Raw genomic sequence first — 18,656 nt, 5'->3', positions numbered from 1 at the left:
AATTATGGATATGGTCTTCAGCTCTCTCTCTTATTGGGAGATGTCTCCTCTGCTTCTGCAGGCTGCAGAAGATTATCTGGATTAGACTGTAAACTCTCTAGACAACCATCTAGAATGTAAGCTTGTTGTGGGCAGGGAATGTGTCAGTTATATTGTTCTATTGTACTCTCCCAAGAGCTTAGTACAGTGCTCTGCACACAGTAAGTGCTCAGTAACTACAACTGACTGACAATAACTCATGAGGGAGTTGGTTTAGGAGAACAATGATGGGAGTCTGACTGTGATTTTGGACTATTTCATCATCCAGGTCTCCTAATAAGAGACTGCAGTTTGAAGAAGACAAAGCTTGGAACACCAGGAGAGATCTTACTTTTTCCAAATCATGCTTTCAGAGCAGAGAATTTACCAGACCCTCCATTGAACGAAGAACCAAGTTTTGTTTGGGTGGTATTCTGCTTTTTAGGACATTCACTGTGAAGCTCTTTATGTGGGACAAATCAAGGGATGCCCAGGCTATTTTGTAAAAGAACAAAAGTACATAGTTAATCAATCCATCAATGGTATTTATTGAGTACTTACTGTGTGCAGAACACCGTACTCAGCATTGGGGAGAATACAATCCAACAGAGTTGGAATAAATGGTTCCTGCACACCAGGAGCTTCCAGCCTACTGATGGAGATGGAAATTAAAATAAACTACAGCTAAATGCATAAGTGCTTTGGAACTGAGAGTGGGGTGAATATAAAAGGTACAGATTCAATTGCATAGGTGAGGCAGAAGGGAGAGAAGGTTGGGAAATGAGGGTTTAGACAGAGAAGACCTTTTGGAGGAAATGTAATTTTAGTAAGGCTTCGAAGGTGGAAAGGGTAATGATCTGGCGTGTATGAAGGGGAAGGAGTTCCAGTCCAGAGGGAGGCCATAGGAAAGGGGTCAGTGGTAAGATAGATGAGGTTAAGGTACAGTGAATGGATTGATGTTGGAGGAGTGAAGCATGATGTCTGGGTTTTAGGAGGAAATCAGCAAGGTAAGAGGGAATGAGCTGATTGAGTGTTTTAAAGTCAATGGTAAAAAGTTTATGTTTGATGTGGAATGCAGATGGGGAACAAAAGGGAGTACCTTTGGGAGGAGGTGGGAGATATCTTCTTGAGATACTCCTGGGAAAGATGGGAGAGTTGAAGGAAGAGCAGGATGAGGGAAGGACTGTAGAGGAGTGATCACACCTTATGGTTTCAATTTTATCAATAAAGTATGTGGCCAGATCACTGGGAGGAAGAGCTGGAGGGAAAGGTGTCTCTAGAGTGAGGGTTATGGGAAGGACCCTGGGGAAGCTTAATGTCTGAGGCAGCTTATTATATTTTTATTAGCTGACAACTTTCAGCATTTTGCCATCTTGGCTTTCATTGGAAGAATGAAGAATAGATGAGTGCTCTTTTTTTATTCAAAACAGATTTTCACAGGGTTCTAAGCCCTAAGTAGAACTAATAGGAAGACGGCAGTTCTACTCTATCTCTTAACCTCACAGTTGGCTTATCAAACTCATGCTATGTGGTAATAATAATGGTATTTGATAAGTGCTTACTATAGTGCTTACTAGAAATGTCACTGTACTAGGGCTTGATAGATACAGTTTAAGAAGATTGTACACAGTCCCTGACCCACATGGAGCTCGCAGTCTAAGAGGCAGGTTAGGAATTTTATCTCAGTTTCACAAGATGAGAAAACTGAAGCACAAAGAAGCCAAGTAACTTGTTCAAAGGCACACATTCAGGCTACACAAAATGCGATGTGGGCAAATGTCTGGGAGTCTCATGGTTACAGCTTGCAGTAAAAGGTCTACAGTTGATGATGAGAGCAGAGAGAGTTTAATTTCTGACCTCAAAGGAAACTCTATTACATCCTGTTGCCCAAGAGGCTAGCAATCAATCAATCAAGTTTATTGATCACTTACTGTGTGCAGAAGGGAGAGTACAATGTAACAGAGTTGGTAGACATAATAACTGCCCCAATGATCTTAGAGTTTTGAAGGGGATACAGACATTTATATAAATAAATGAATTATGGATATTTACATAAGTGCTGTGGGGATAAGGGAAGGTGAATAAAATGTACAAATCCAAATGCAAGAGGGACATGGAAGGGAGTGGGAAAAGATGAAATGAGGACTTAGTCAAGGAAGCCCTCTTGGAGAAGATACATTTTAGGCTAGAAAGTGACCCTCAGTCTTGGCGGATGTAGATCATTCATTGAGAAGCTTTAACTAATTCTTGAGGCCCCTTCTGATTCAAGGTTTTCATGGGATAATATCTTGGGGTTATTTAATGATGCAAAAAGTGAAGCTAATCTTTGTGGTTTAAGATCTTCTCTCTCCTCAATTTCCCAGTTTCCCAGTCTCGGTACGCCTTCCCTCCCTACCTCAGATCACAACTCTTCTCTCATTCACATCCCTCCTAAAATCTCACCTCCTTCAACAAGCCTTCCCTGATTCATTTCCCAGCACCCTGATCCACACCATCTCTTTAGCCAACTCGAACTTTTATGAACTTATTTACAACCTCCCCGTCCCATGTGGGGCTCATAGAAGGGAGCAGGATTTAATCCCTATTTTACAAACGAGGAAACGAGACTCAGAGAAGTTGAGAAGACTTTCCTAGGTCACACAGCCGACAAATGGCATGGCCGGGAAAAGACCCAAGCCCTCCGACTCCCAGGTCCGTGCTCTTTCCAATATCTCCTAAAATGCCTGCACCAAGTCTGTGTTCTATGAATACAACCACTATTACCACTATGATGGTGACAATCTCCTCCTAATGAAAACCCTTCAGATACTAAATTTCCTGGCAGAGGTAAAAGAAACAAATCTGTCCTCAAGGAGCTTTGTTATCAGGCGGATCATTGCAAGTAAGTAATAGTAGTATTAATAATAATAGCAGTATTTAATACGGACTAAAGTAGAAAACACTAGACTAAGTACTCGTACAGATCAAGCACTTAGTACAGTGCTCTGCACACAATAAACCCTCAATTAATGTGATTGAATATAAGATAATCAGATGATGCACAGTGCCTGTCCCACAGCAGGCTTCCAGTCTGAGAAGGAAGATCAGGTGTTGTATTCCCATTTTACAGATGAGGAAACTGAGGCACAGAGAAGTTAAGCGACCTGCCCAACATTACCCAGCAGGCAAATGGCAGAGCGGGATTTAGAACTCAGGTCCCCTGGTTCTCAGGTCCATGGTCTTTCCACTTAGCAATGCTGCTAATGCTGCCAAGGTTGAACACAGTCCATGTCCCAAGAGAGACTCACAGTCTTAATCCCTATTTTACGGATGAGGTGACTAGGGTCAGAGAAGTGAAGTTGACTGTCCAAGGTCACACAGCAGACAAGTGGAGGAGCTGGGGATTAGACTCCCAGGCCCACACTCTTTCCACTTGGCCATGCTGCTTCTCAGTTTCCACATCCAGTTTGTCTGCTGGACTATCCTCCACGCTTTGGATTTCTTTAATAGATGGATACGTTGTTGCTCCTGAGGCAGAGTGACAATCCCTAATGTGCACTCTGGACCTCGGATTCTTCCCTCCCTAGGCATCTGAGGAAGAATTATAGCAGTTGGGCAGGAACCTCAGTTTGGGAGTTGAAACTGAACAGAAAAGTGAGCAGATTTTTCTAAACCTTTCAATTAGTCGAATCCCGAAGGGGAACTGAAGTATTGCGATGAAGGGAAATGAGTAACAAGAACTAATGGAGGAAGAAGAACAAAAGAGAGCACAGCAATGAGCAGCAGAAAATGCATCTGAAATAGAAACCACGGTAAGCCACCCGCCAAAGTAATCCTCAATAAATCACTTTTGAATGGTGTTATTCCACAGAAGAGGGCAGAGGCAGGGAGAAGCCGAAATAAATACGAACACAAAAAACATGCTATGGGACACTGAATGACCACAGTTGTTTCTCCAAGGGCCCTGGTTCATTTGCAAACCTAATTTACTGGCTCTGTTCCTTGGGCTTCATCCCACCTATTTGCTTTTTCCCTTGGGCTGGTCTTAAAAATGCCAAAAATCACTTTTTGCTGAAGACACTACCCTGGAGAAGGTGGAGTTGAGGTGGTGTCGTGAAAAACCTTGACCCTGAACTCGGTTCAGGGCTCTACGACAGCCTCACCCACTACAGAGCAGTGAATCCATTTTACTGTCCTTGTTGCAAATTTATTCTTCACCACATTTCTAGGAATTCCCAGAAAACTCAGGCTTGGTAGAGATAGCCCCATCCCCTTTCACGTACTATTCCAGTCAAGAATCACTTTCCAAATTCAATGTGTGCACAACAAGACTCCTCCATCAATTTTCTATAGATTTCATGTCTTTGTGTCACCCTTGCATTTCACAACTTGTTGTTTGACCTCTGCTCCAACAATGGGAACCTCCACTGGCCGTGAACCCAGTAGTTAAAATTCCCCACTGGATTCTTTCTCCTTTGCTGGTGTCCGTAGATTACTGGGAATAGGATTCTGGTTTCCCTTTTTTTCTGAAGTTTCTAGAAATCATCTAATGTTTCTGTGAGTTGAGATGGTCACTGTTAATTTCCTTTTGTGTGTGCTGATGATACAAAGAGAACAGGTGCTCTTAGTGTGAATGAGGTTGTCTAGTGGTAAGAACCAAAAGCCGAAGACATTCGAAGCGTTCTCCGTTTTACCACCCACTCTATGTTCTCTGTGTTCATAAGTGACACCTCAAGTGAATCTAGCAGTAACGCGCTACCAAATCTTCAGACCCTCTGGCTCTTAAATCTTTTTTATGGCATTTATTAAGCTCTTACTATGTGCCAAACACTCTACTAGGCCCTAAGGTTGATAAAAGCTTATCAGGTTGACAATAGTCCCTGCCGCACATGGGGTTCACGGTCTTAATCCCCAACCCTCATCTTAAACAGATGAGACAGCTGAGGCAAAGGGAAATTAAGTGACTTGCCTCAGGTTGGACAAAGTCCCTGCCACACATGGGGTTCACGGTCTTAATCCCCAACCCTCATCTTAAACAGATGAGACAGCTGAGGCAAAGGGAAATTAAGTGACTTGCCCAAAGTCACACAGCAGACAAGTGGCAGCGATGGATTTAGAACCCAGGTCCTTCTGACTCCCAGGTCTGTCCTCTATCCACACTAGGACACACTGCTTCTCCACCACCTATATCTCTAGTACCCATCTGGGTAATCTCTCCCTGTGCTTAGTACAGCTTTATGCACATAGTAAACACTTAATGTATACTATTAGACACATCATTCAATCAGCAGCATTTATGACTGCCTTACTGCTTTGTGACACTGAGGAAGCTACTTCACTTCTCTGTGTCTCAGAGTTACTCTCTTCTGTAAAGTGGGGTGTAATCCACTTAAAACTGTAAACCTGGATTATGGGACAGGGACGGTGTCCAATTCTGATTTGCTTGTATTCCCCCCAGTGCTTAGTACAGTGCGAATAGTAAGCACTTAACAAATGCCACAATATATTATTATTATTATTACTTTTTGCAGACCACTCTACTGAACACTTTGTGAACATACAATACAACAGAATTGAAAGATGCAATCCCTTCCCTAAGGATTGTACAGTTTACAAGAGGAGATAGTCATTAAAAATAATTTACAGATAGGTGAACATGGTAGAGTATAAGGATGTTTACATAAGTGCTCTGGGGCTGGGTTGAGTGATCAAAGTGTTTAAGAGGTACCTTGCCAAGTTCACAGTCAACAAAGAGGAGAGGACTGGCAGGGGAATTGAGGGTTTATTCAGGGAAGGCCTCTTGGAGAAGATATGATTCTAGAAGGCATGTCAGCCCCCTCCACAAAAATCTCTAGTGATTGTCTATCAACCTCTGTATCAAAAACTCCTCACTATTGGCTTCAAAACTCTCAGTCACCTTGCCCCCTCCTACCTCACCTCCCTTCTCTCCTTCTACATCCCAGCTGCGAACTCCGTTCCTCTGGTGCTAACATTCTCACTGTGCCTCGTTCTTGCCTGTTGTGCCGTCGACCCTTGGCCCATGTCCTGCCTGTGGCCTGGGATGCCCTCCCTCCTCAAATCTGCCAAACAACTACACTTCCCCCCTCGGAAGCCCTACTTAAGGCTCACCTCCTCCAAGAGGCCTTCCGAGTCTAAGCCCCTCCTTTTCCTCTGCTCCCCCTCCCCTCCACATCACCCCAACTCACTCCCTTTGCTCTACCCCCCTCTCTCTGCCCCACAACACGTGAATATATGTACATATCTATAATTCTATTTATATTGATGCCTGTTTACTTGTTTAAATGTGTATAGATCTATTATTCTATTTATTTATATTGATGGCTGTTTACTTTGTTTTAATGCCTGTCCTTCCCCACTTCTAGGCTGTAGCCCAGCCGAAGATGTGGGCAGGAAATTGTCTCTCATGTAATACGGTGAATTGTACTTTCGCAAGTGCTTGAGTAATAGTGCTCTGCACACAGTAAGCACTCAGTAAATATGAATGAATGAAGGAATTTAAAGGTGAGGAGAATGGTGAACTGTAAAATATTCAAGAGAAGGATAATTTCTCCTGAGACGTTCACCCCGATCCCAAGGATGCCGCAGCATTCTCATCTTCCAGAAGGGAAAAAGAGCAGACTGGCAATTATCAAAGGCATTTATCAATCAATAGTATTTATTGAGCACTTACTATGTGCAGAGCACTGTACTAAGCCCTTGGGACAGTATAGTATAACGGAGTTGGAAGACTACTCTCTACTGCTGGCCCTGCAAGGAATATGTCCAACCCACTGTATTGTACTGTACTCTCCAAACGCTTAGCAGAGTGCTCTGCATGCATTAAGCACTCAGTAAATACCATTGATTGACTGATTGATGGGCCACATCTTAGCCAGCATTCTCCTGGACTGGTTTCTGAAGAATATCATTGACCGTCTGTTCCTGGAATAACAAAATGGCTTTAGGCCATAGTGGCTCAGTGGACTTGTTCTTTACATCCTGTCACATAGTGGAAAATTGCAGGGAAGAGCCTCAAGGACTCCATATATTTTACACTGGCCCAACAAAAGCTTTTGACACATCAGTAAATCCAGACTCCAGGGTTCTGGTTAGTATATCTGGCTGCCCTGAGAAGTTTATTAGAGTTCCAAGAATCTGGGTACCTAAGTGCTGTGAAACTGAGGGAGGGGTGAATAAAGGTTGCATATCCAAGTGTGAGGCATAAGGGACTGGGAGAAGAGGAAATGAGGGTCCAGTTGGAGAAGCCCTCTTGGAGGAGATGTGCCTTCAATAAGGTTTTGAAGATGGGGAGAGTGTCTGTTGGACATGAAGAAAGGAGGGCATTCCAGGCCAGAGGCAGGATGTGGGCGAGGGATCAGCAGCGTGATAGGTGAGATTGAAGTATGGTGAGTAGGCTGGCATTAGAGGAACGAAATGTGCAGGCTGGGCTGTAGTAGGTAAACAGTGAGGTAAGGTAGGAGGAGTCAAGGTGATTGAGTGCTTTAAAGCCTATGGTAAGGGAATTTGTGTTGGATGTGGAGGAGGATGGGTAACCACTGGAGGTTCTTGAGGAGTGGCGAAATGTGGACTGAATGGTTTTGTAGAAAAGTGATCCAGGCAGCAGAGTGAAATATGGGGAAGAACATCTCGTAAAAAACAATGGCAACTAAATAGAATCAAGGCGATGTACAATTCATTAACAAAATAAATAGGGTAACGAAAATATATACAGTTGAGCGGACGGGTACAGTGCTGTGGGGGATGGGAAGGGAGAGGTGGAGGAGCAGAGGGAAAAGGGGAAAATGAGGCTTTAGCTGCGGAGAGGTAAAGGGGGGATGGCAGAGGGAGTAGAGGGGGAAGAGGAGCTCAGTCTGGGAAGGCCTCTTGGAGGAGGTGATTTTTAAGTAAGGTTTTGAAAAGGGAAAGAGAATCAGTTTGGCGGAGGTGAGGAGGGAGGGCGTTCCAGGACCGCGGGAGGACGTGACCCAGGGGTCGACGGCGGGATAGGCGAGACCGAGGGACGGCGAGGAGGTGGGCGGCAGAGGAGCGGAGCACATACACAAGAAGTCAGTAGGCCAATGATTATAAACGCCAAATTAACCAGGTAATTCTGAATGATGATGGAAAACTCAGAGATGTGTATTACCTGCGTGAAGCGAAGCACAGCAGCAATCAAAAACCTACTTTAGCAGCACGTACCTCAGAGCTGTCACAGAATTATATTACTGAGACAGTGCCCTGGCTAGAGATGCAACAATAAACAAGATAGGAGAAAGTTAAACCAAGAAGGCCAATGATTCCCTGGGGAGACTGTTAAAAAGACTCTGGCAGTAGCACAGTTCTGACCTTAAGTATTGTAGCATCACAGCGCTATCCTACCTTCTCTATGGTTATAAAAGTTGACTACCCACATTTGCCCCACTCAACCCTTTGAACAGTTCCACTTCCCCACTTTCAAAACCTTATTTAAAATCCCATCTCCCTCAATGAGGTCTTCCCCAACTAAGCCCTCATTTTCCCTCTCCTTTCTGCATCACCCTTACACTGGGATTTGTATCCTTCATTCACCTGGCCCTCAACCAATCGAGCAATCAATCATATTTATTGAGCACTTTCTCTGTGCAGAGCATTGTATTAAGCACTTGGGAGAATACAGTAGGGAAGCAGTGTGGCCTAATGGATAGAACACGGGCCTGGGAGTCAGGATGTGGATTCTAATCCTAGCTCCGCCACTTTTCTGTGACCTTGGGCAAGTCATTTCACCTTTCTGGGCCTCAGTTACCTCATCTGTAAAATGGGGGAAACTGTGAGTCCCACGTGGGACAGGGACTCTGTCCAACCTGATTTGCTTGCATCCACTCCAGCACTTAGTATAGTGTCTGGCAAAATAGTGCTTAACATATACCACAATTATTAACAATTAATAATGATAACAATAACTGTTGGGTTTGTTAAACACAATGTGCCAAGCACTGTAATAAATGTTGGGATCAATTCCAGGTAATCACAGTGAAAACTGTGCCTGTCCCTCACGGGGCTCACAGTCTAAGCAGGAAGAAGTACAGATATATCATCTCCAATGTACAGATGAGGAAACTGAGGGAAAAAAAAGTTAAACCAACTTGTTAAAGGCTTCATAGTCAGAAATGACAGAGTTTGGGCCAGAGGTCTTTCCATTAAGCCATACTACTTCTCCATAAAATTGGCAGCTATTTTTATATCCCTCCACAGCACTTACGTTCAATTATTCATTTTGATTACTCTATAAATACTCACGTCTGTCTCCTCCCACTGGAGTATGAGATTCGTGGCAGTTTCATAATTCCCAAGTACTTGGTTTGGTGAACTGAATAAGTGGGTGCTGATAAATATGACTAAATAATAAATTCGTGGTATTTGTTAAATTGCTTAATATGTTGTCAAGCACCTATATACTAAGAACTGGGCAGGCACAAGACAATCAGGCCCCACTTGGGATACCCAGTCTCAGTAGGAGAGAGAAACAGGCATTGAATCCCCTGGGTTGCAGATAAGGGAACTGAGGCATAGAGAAGTTAAATGACTTGCAAAGGTCAATCAGTCAATCTTATTTCTTGAGCACTTACTGTGTGCAGAGCACTGTACACTGGGAGAGTACAATAAACAATAAACAGACACATTCCCTGTCCTCACATGAGCATACAGTCTAGAGGAATTGGCAGAATCAGGATTAGAGCCACAGGTTCTCTGACTTCCAGGCCCATGCTCTGTCTTCTAGGTCATAGCCGCTTCATTGGGACTCCTATTAATGAGAGAGAAAACTTGGGTCTTTACCGGTCTAACCCTCTCCCCTTGTGGCCTCAAATGGACTCCACCAGAGGCCTGATTGTTGTGCTTGGAAAAATGGTTGGCCTAGGATCTTTGTTTGACTGTAGCTTGCCTTCCCAATCTATCATACTTACTATGGTGGAGCTTTTCACAGGCCTCAGACAGATACTGACCTGTACAAACTTGGCTCACACGGAGGGAAGCTTCAATTTTGCTCTAAGGATTGATAAAATCTTTACTCACAGACTGACCAAAAATAACATTAGACCAACAAGCCTGAAGTTGGTCAGTAATTCTCTCACATTGCGACAGCCCACTTATTTAGGCCGTTTCTTCTCCCTGTACTTGCTTGAAAGATACCTGAACTGTGGCTATAGAAAATAAGTGTGTGTCAGCAATAAATGAAGCCTGTCCACCTCTGCACAGATTTACAGGCCTCCATGGAAACTATGTTCCAGTGACGTTTGTGGCTGTGTGGAGAACAGTAAGTGAGCTGTCTGTTTTTTATAGGTCAATACAACTGCAACTCCGATGGAAAATCCACTGTTACAAAAGCTTTAGGGGTCAAATCCTGCCCTCTGCATAAGCTGCTATAGCAGGGCTGCTACAGAGCAGGGATTTGTATAACAATCTTCATGTTCCTGGGAGTCCTATCAAGTTTATCAACCTAGGTGAAAGGGTTGAACTGCTCTTCTACCTGATGCTGCTTTCCCTCCCGTCCCCGAATTATGTAGTGCAGTCCTTAGTGCACTCCCTTTCCCCTAGGAGAATTTAGTCTTGCCTGATCCAATGGCAAGGTGTCAGTTAATCATCTGTATTGAAATTTTCAAGTACTTGGGAATTAAACTCTGGCTTCTACAAATTATCAGTAATAATTATTATGTTAGTTTTTAATCGCTTACTATGTACCAGGCACTGTACTAAGCACTGAGGTGGATACAAGCAAATCAGGACCAAGTCCCTGTCCCACGTGTGGCTCACAGTCTCAACGCCCATTTTACAAATGAATAACTGAGGCCCAGAGAATTGAAGTGACTTGTCCCAGGTCACACGGCAGACAAGTAGCAGAGCCGAGATTAGAACCAATGACCTTCTGACATTCAGACGGAGCTTCTGTCCACTACATCATGCTGTTTCTCTATCAATTGCTTTATCATGAGGAACTGAGGCACAAAGAAATTAAGACTCCATGACCACTGTTTAATGGGATATCTGAAGGATTATGCTTCATTAACAAGTCTTAGAACGAAAAGGTGGTAAATACTACTTGGAACTGCTTCAGCCTAGAATATTGGAGAGAGACAAATCATGCACATCCTCACCCCCCACCAAAAAAGTCTCTTCTCTAAATACTGAAAGTCTCTATACCCCAAGGGCTTTTTTGTTAATTCTGGTGTCCCTGATCAATTTCTATATAGAAGACATTAGCCACTTGTCTGCGATGCTGCATAAATGTATATCCTTCTTTGGACAGACAAAGATTTAAATGGTTCCCCCAATCCTTTTTCTTTAAGCATCTTCTGACCCCATATCAGGAGTTTGGTTCTCCCTTAAGGGTCTTCTGATAAAACAAATCCCCAGTGCTTCCAAGATTTAGATACATTTGTTTTTAATGAACTAAAAAACTTTATCTGTGGAAACAGAAAGGAGTAGGAGTAGGAAGCAGTGTGGCCTATCTGATAGAGCATACCCTGGGAGTCAAAGAGTCCTGAGTTCTAATCCTGGTTCTTTCACTTGTCTTCTGGGTGACCTTGGGCAAATCACTTAACTTCTTTGTGCCTCAGTTACCTCATCTGTAAATTGGGGATTAAGACTATGGGTTAGGGACTGCTTCCAATTCTATTTGCTTGTGTCCATCCCAACACTTACTTAGTACAGTATCTGGCACATAGTAAGTGCTTATCAAATACTACAGTTATTATTATTATTACCGTGACAGTCACTCTACATTTTTCCCTTCTTCCCTTCCCCATAGCTTCCAATCAGGTTCTACCCACCACTACCACCACCATCTCCTAGCTCTTTGCAAATGGTGACATTCCCTCCCCCCAATGGCAAGACTCTCTCCTGCTTTCCAGATCCTTGGCAAAATATCAGAGTGTCTCCCACTCGCAAAGCAGATGGAGCTGTAGTAGGGACCCTGGCTGCTATTAGAGAGAACTGGACAGATGATGGATTAGCCCTAACAGAAAGTTACAGTCGCTGGGGTTAGATCAATGCTATGCCCACAGGAAGTGCTCAATAAGTGCTAAATAGTGCGCAGTGTCTGGCACACAGTAAGCGTGTAATAAAAGTCATGAAAAAAGGTGCCAGTGGAACATTCAGATGACAGTAAATGTTAAACAGATATTACTTTTATTATTATTTCACATGACCCTCAAGGGGCAGCTGAGAATTAATATCTGGCTTTTAATTGTTCCATTCTGAGGGGATTCAGTGGACACTTACTTACATGCCTTGAGACACTTGAGACACTTGAGACACTTGAGACACTTACATGCCTTGAGAAGAGGTAGTTTTTCTTAAGGACAGAAAATTCGCCGGACTGAAATGTCAGTTAATTGTGGTCTTTGTGGAGGACTTAATTTTTTCTCTCTCTTTCAATCATAGATTCCTTGCAAAATCCTCGCCGTTCTCCTGCACTTCTTCTTTCTGAGTGCTTTTGCATGGATGCTAGTGGAAGGATTGCATCTGTACAGTATGGTGATCAAGGTGTTTGGATCGGAAGAGAGCAAGCACCTCTACTACTATGGGATAGGATGGGGTAGGTTCTGTTTGATGCTGTTTTACCTCTATCATCCCTAAAGAAATCTCTATCGCCCCTAATGTATATGACAACAACTATGCAACAATGGGCAGAGTGAGGCCCCATAGCCTAGGTGACACAATTTGTTCACAGTGTATTTAATTGTTGTTGCATCTATTCATTCCTTTAACAGTTTTAACAAGGCACCTTTTTTTTGGCCATCCCAGGGGATCTCACTGAATTTGGGGTGCTGTGTTTCAGGGTAGATTTTTGAACTGGGTATTTGACACCTGGAATTTTTCACTTGTTCTACACTGCATTTATCTTGACATTTGGAAATTTGGCATGGTATTTGTTGATAGTTCCAGATATATTTATTTTTCTCAGCCTGCCTTAAGTCCAGAGCAAATAAGCATATTTCTCCTATGCTTTGAGCTGGAAAACATCATTTTTGTTAGGATTAATTGGAGATAAAATATGCATCCCATGCCCATGGGAGAGATCAGTTTGCCATTGCTCATTTCAGAAATCTAATGCCCCATGGAAGGGTTGAAATTCAGGGGTGCATTAACTTCATTTTAGCCTGGACAGGAAAAGGGAAGAGATGATAAGGGAAAACTGTGCAATGGTTAGAAAGAGAAGGTGGCTGATGTTTTCTTTGCCTCAATTTGCTGAGAGTGTTCATCTTTATGTTCCTATAATCGCAACAATTTTGGTTGTTAAGCACTTACTATGTGCCAAGCAATATACTAAGCACTAGGGTAATAATAATAATGATAATGGTATTTGTTCAGCACTTATTATGTGCCAGACACTGTAGTAAACGCTGGGTTGGAAACAAGCAAATGGAGTTGGACACAGTCCCTGTCCCATGTGGGGCTCACAGTCTCAACCCCATTTTACAGATGAGATAACTGAGGCACAGAGAGAGAAATGAAGTGACGTGACCAAGGTCATGCAGCAGTCAGGTGACAGAGCAGGTATTAGAGCCCATTACCTTCTGACCCCCAGGCCTGTGCTCTACCATTACACCATGCTGCTTCTCTAGTTCATCCAGATTAAGACAGTCTCTGTCCTACATGGCAGCTCACAGTCTACAGGGAATGAGAAGAGGTGCCTTAGCCCCATTTTATAAACAAGGGGACTGAGGCACAGCCAAGATTAAGCGACTTTCCAAGGACACTCAAACACATAAGTGACAGAGCCAGGATGAGGACCCAGGTCCTCTTACTTCCATGCCGGTGCTGTTTTTCCACTAGGCCACACTGCTTCTTTAGCATCTTCCATAGTTACAATTCTACCAAAGTCCTTTGCCTAGTAGAAATGATTTTCATTTTATTCATTCACCCATAAGTATTTATTAGAGAAGCAGCGTGGCTCAGTGGAAAGAGCCCAGACTTTGGAGCCAGAGGTCATGGGTTCGAATCCCGGATCCACCACTTGTCAGCTGTGTGACTGTGGGCAAGTCACTTCACTTCTCTGTGCCTCAGTTACCTCATCTGTAAAATGGGGATGAAGACTGTGAGCCCCACGTGGGACAACCTGATTCCCTTGTGTCTACCCCAGTGCTTAGAACAGTGCTCTGCACATAGTAAGCACTTAACAAATACCAACATTATTATTATTATTTATTGAGCCCTTACTGTGTGCAGATCACTGTACTAAGTGCTAGGAAAGTTCAATACAGCAATAAAGAGAGACAATCCCTGCCCAAACCAGACTTACAGTCTAGAAGGGGAAGACAGACATCAAAACAAGTAAACAGGCATCAATATAAATAAATAGAATAATAGATCTATACACATTTAAACAAGGAAACAGGCATCAATATTTCATAAGTAGAATTGTAGAGTTATTACACGTGCAAAACAAATGAAATAGAATTATGATACGTACATATATACACAAGTGGGCATGTGGTGTGGGGAGAGGATGTAGAGCAAGAAGATGAGTCGGGGTGACGCACAGAGGGGAGGGGAAGAGCAGAAAGAAAAGGGGGGCTTAGTCCTGGGCAGGCCTCTTTGGTAGTAAGATGAGCCTTCAGAGGGCTTTGAAGGGAGGAAATAGGTTTGTTTGGCGTCAATTTGAGGAGGGAAAGGCATTCCAGTCAGAGGTGGGCGATGTGGGCCCCAGGGGTTGATGGTGGGACAGGTGAGAGTGAGGCGAGGCTCACTTGGACCCCCCCCCAAAAAAGGTTAGGAAAACCAGAAGAGAGAGAATGTTCAGTATTTGGAGTGTGAGTAAGGAGAAGAAGGAGGTGACGTAAGAGGGGGCAAGGTGATGGAGAGCTTTTGAGCATGCCAGAGTGAGGAGTTTTGTTTGATACACGAGGTTGATAGGCAACCACTGGAGATTTTTGAGGAGGAGATGACATGTCTTTCTAAGGACTTTCTAAAGTGGCATACTACCCGCAGGCTGAAGTACAGCCGTATCCAGTATTCTTAGTAGTCATGATGAGTGATGATAATAATGATAATAATGATGATGATAATTATAATGACTGTGGTATTTGCCAAGAACTTACTATGTTCTGTACTAAGCACTGGAGTAGATACAAGATAACCAGGTCACATGTAGTTCCTGCCCTACATGGGATTCACAGGCTAAGTTGGAGGGAAAACAAGAATTGAATCCACATTTAACAGATGAGGAAACTAAAGGCCAGAGAAATTAAGTAACTTGCCCAAAGTCACACAGCAAACACATGGTGGAGCCAGGATTAGAACCTAGCTCTTTGGTCTCCTGGGCCCGTGCTCTTTCCACTAGGCCATACTGCTTCCCTTATAATAATGATGGTATTTGTTAAGTGCTTACTATGTGCCGAGCTCTGTTCTAAGCGCTGCGATCGATACAAGGTTATCAGGTTGTCCCACGTCGGGCTCATAGTCTTAATCCCTATTTGAAGGATGAGGTAACTGAGGCCCAGAGAAGTGAAGTGATTTGCCCAAAGTCACACAGGTGAAAAGTGGCGGAGTCGGGATTAGAACCTATGTTATCTATGCAATGCTTCATTATACTTCTACCTGCACACATCTATTAGTGGTACTTACTGAGTGTTTACTGCAAGCTGAGCACTGTGCTAAATGCTTGGGAGAGTACATTGCAACAGACACGTTTCCTGCCCTCATCAAGCTTACAGTCTAGCTCTCTCTAGGGTTCCCTAGGTTGACTCAGCCACAGAGGTTCTCCTTAGGGAATGCATGAAGCTTGTCAATTGCTTTAAGATTTTGCCTAAAAGCCCAGCGAAGGGCCAAGTAATGTTATTATCGATCACAAAGACATGAAATTGGATTGCAACCCACGGCTGAAAAAATGTGCTTAATTTTCCAATGTGGACTCTGAATATAATCTTTGAAGAGAGGAAAAAGGGAGAGAGAGATGCAATCATTTTCTGTGCTTACCTGACTGAAAGCACTTTTCCTCTGAACAAAGGGTAGCTTGTTGATCTTGGTCAGTGTGCTTGGAAGCAGTGCTCAACAAGGATCCATTTATTTTGGACAAATTGAAAAAGATATCAAAAGGAAAACTGTATGCACTCATTCTGGGCTATTTTGGAAAATGTTTTAACATTAATTAGCCTTTCTCCAAGGATTAATTAAAAAGTTTGAATCCAAACCAAATATTAAAGTAACCCCAGGCTTACTGCTGTCCTAATCGGAATATTGAATATGGCTGGAACATTGGAGGCTGTGAAGCTGAGAGTGCCCGTCATTCCATGCATTCCCACCACTGCTTCATTTATATCATCCAGGGTGACCTTTCTGTTCTGTTCATCATTTCTTTCTTTTCTCCTCCTTTTTATAAAAAACAAAATCTTGATTTTGGTCAGCTTTTTCCCAAGATAATGATGATCTCTAGTCCTCTTCTTGAGAAAAAAAGAGTATGTAGCTCGCAGTGGGTATCCTTTCTCAACTTCAATCCGATAAGGCACCGGCTTGCATGTCTCACATTGAGGAGGGTCAGAAAGAGAGGTTCTGAGGGTAGGTGAGAATTGATTTGGCTGAAAATGCTTCAAAGTAAGAAAGATGCTCAGTTCTTTGATGCAGGGTGGCCGACATGTCATTCAAACTGCTCTTGCTCCACACCATAATTCTGTGGTTTTATGTTCACATTTGTTCTCTAGATTTAACAGGATCCTGTGACAACAACTCAGGTTGGAAAAGTAGCAATTTAATTGGTTGCTGAAGCCAATCAATTTCATCTTCGATTAATGGTATTTTGAGTAGCAACTAAGTAATCTAATGAGAGGCTGGGATAATTTTGCATCCCTTTGCCATGATCCTGATGCTATTTAATTGCCTTTTGGGACTTAGGGGTCCATAGTTTTGTAAGCACAAAAAAATGAGACCACCTTTGGAGGGTGGCCAAAAAGGCACTGAGGGGCCAACAAGAGAGAGGGAGAAGGAGATAGGGAGGGGAGGAGAAAAAAGGGAGAGGAAGAGAAGAAACTAAGGGAGGAGTGAGAAAGAAAATTGAAGAGATAGAGAGGAAAACTTAAGAGGGCCAGAGAGGGGAACAGAAATAGGAGGACAAGGAGAGAAGAAGGGAGAGATCAAGAACATAGAAGGAGAGCAGGTAGTGGGTATGGTTGTAAATCACTAAGACAGACACACAGGCAAGATGCAGATATCAGACATACACACGTAGGTTAGTGGCCTAAATAATGAATAATTATGGTATTTGTTAAATGCTTACTATGTGCCAGTATTGTACTAAGCCCTGGGGTGGATACCAAGCTAATTGGGTTGGACCCAAATCTCTGTCCCGACATGGGGCTCTCAGTCTCAATCCCCATTTTACAGATGAGGGAACGGAGGCCCAGAGAAGCGAAGTTGACCTTGCCCAAGGTCACACAACAGACAAGTGGCGGAACTGGGATTAGAATCCATGACCTTCTGACTCCCAGGCCCATGCTCTATCTACTGTGCCGTGCTGCTTCTCTAGCCTTGTAAGCTTATTGTAGGTGGGGAACATGTCTACTAACTCTGTGATATTGTACTCTCCCAGGCACAGTACAGTCAGTGCTCTGCACCCAGTAAGCACTCAATAACTATGATTGATCGATCAATTGGTTGTAAGCATGCACCTGGGAGTCAGGGGACCTGGGTACTAATTCAGATGCTGATACCTGCCTGCCTGCTGGATACCCTTGGGCAAGTTACTTAACTTCTCTGAGCCTCAGTATCGTCTCATGTAAAATGGGGATTAAGTCCCTTTTTTCTCTACCCATTAGACTGTGAGCCCCATGTGGGATGAGAACTGTGTCCGACTGAATCATCTGGTACCTACCCCAATGCTTAGTACTGTGCTTGGCATGTAGTAGGTACTTAATACCAGAATTATTATTGTTACTATTATTATTATTATTATCAGCCCTGGGCTAGATACAAGCTAATCAGGTTGGACACGGTCCATGTCTCACGTGGGGCTCATAGTATCAATCCCATTTCAAGATCATGTAACTGAGGCACAGAGAAGTTAAATGATTTCCCAAAGAAACACAGCAGGCTAGTGTTAGTAACCAGTATTAGAACGCTGGGGTCCCTCTCAATACTCCTATCCCCCCTGACTCTACCGATCCTCGCTAGACTGTAAGCTCGAATGTGGGCAGGGATTGTCTCTCTTTATTGCTGTACTGTAGTTCCAAGTGCTTAGTACAGTGCTCTGCACACAGTTAGTGCAAATAATATGATTGAAATGAATGAATATTAGTAGTGCAATTTATTGAGCACCACTAGTGAAGAGACTAAGCGGCGTGGCTCAGTGGAAGAGCCTGGGCTTCGGAGTCAGAGGTCATGGTTCGACTCCTGGCTCTGCCACTTGTCAGGTGTGTGACTTGGCAAGTCACTTAACTTCTCTGTGCCTCAATACCTCATCTGTAAAATGGGGATTAACTGTGAGCCTCACATGGGATGACCTGATTACCCTGTATCTCCCCCAGCGCTTAGAACAGTGCTCTGCACAGAGTAAGCACTTAACAAATACGAATATTATTATTACTAGGTTGCTTGGGTCGTATGGAATAAAGAAGGGTCAAGGTCTCTGTCCACTAGAAGCTTACACTCTAAGCTGGTGAGGATCCTTTTCCTTCAGACACTATCACTGG

At 43.4% G+C, this 18,656-nt stretch overlaps 1 protein-coding gene across 2 annotated transcripts in view; it reads left to right on the top strand.

Moving 5' to 3' along the window:
- The window catches only part of ADGRD1 (adhesion G protein-coupled receptor D1), a 367,284-nt gene that overhangs the window by 254,335 nt on the left and 94,293 nt on the right, over positions 1–18,656 (top strand). For both annotated transcript variants that reach the window (XM_029058449.2, XM_029058448.2), the window contains one exon: positions 12,415–12,568. In XM_029058449.2, coding sequence (XP_028914282.1) covers positions 12,415–12,568 — 154 coding nt within the window. The remainder of the gene's footprint in view (positions 1–12,414; positions 12,569–18,656) is intronic.

The sequence above is a fragment of the Ornithorhynchus anatinus genome, chromosome 2, assembly GCF_004115215.2.
Source record: "Ornithorhynchus anatinus isolate Pmale09 chromosome 2, mOrnAna1.pri.v4, whole genome shotgun sequence".
Lineage (NCBI taxonomy): Eukaryota > Metazoa > Chordata > Mammalia > Monotremata > Ornithorhynchidae > Ornithorhynchus > Ornithorhynchus anatinus.
Note: the sequence above shows the minus strand (reverse complement) of the source record. Positions and strands in the feature narration are given on the sequence as shown.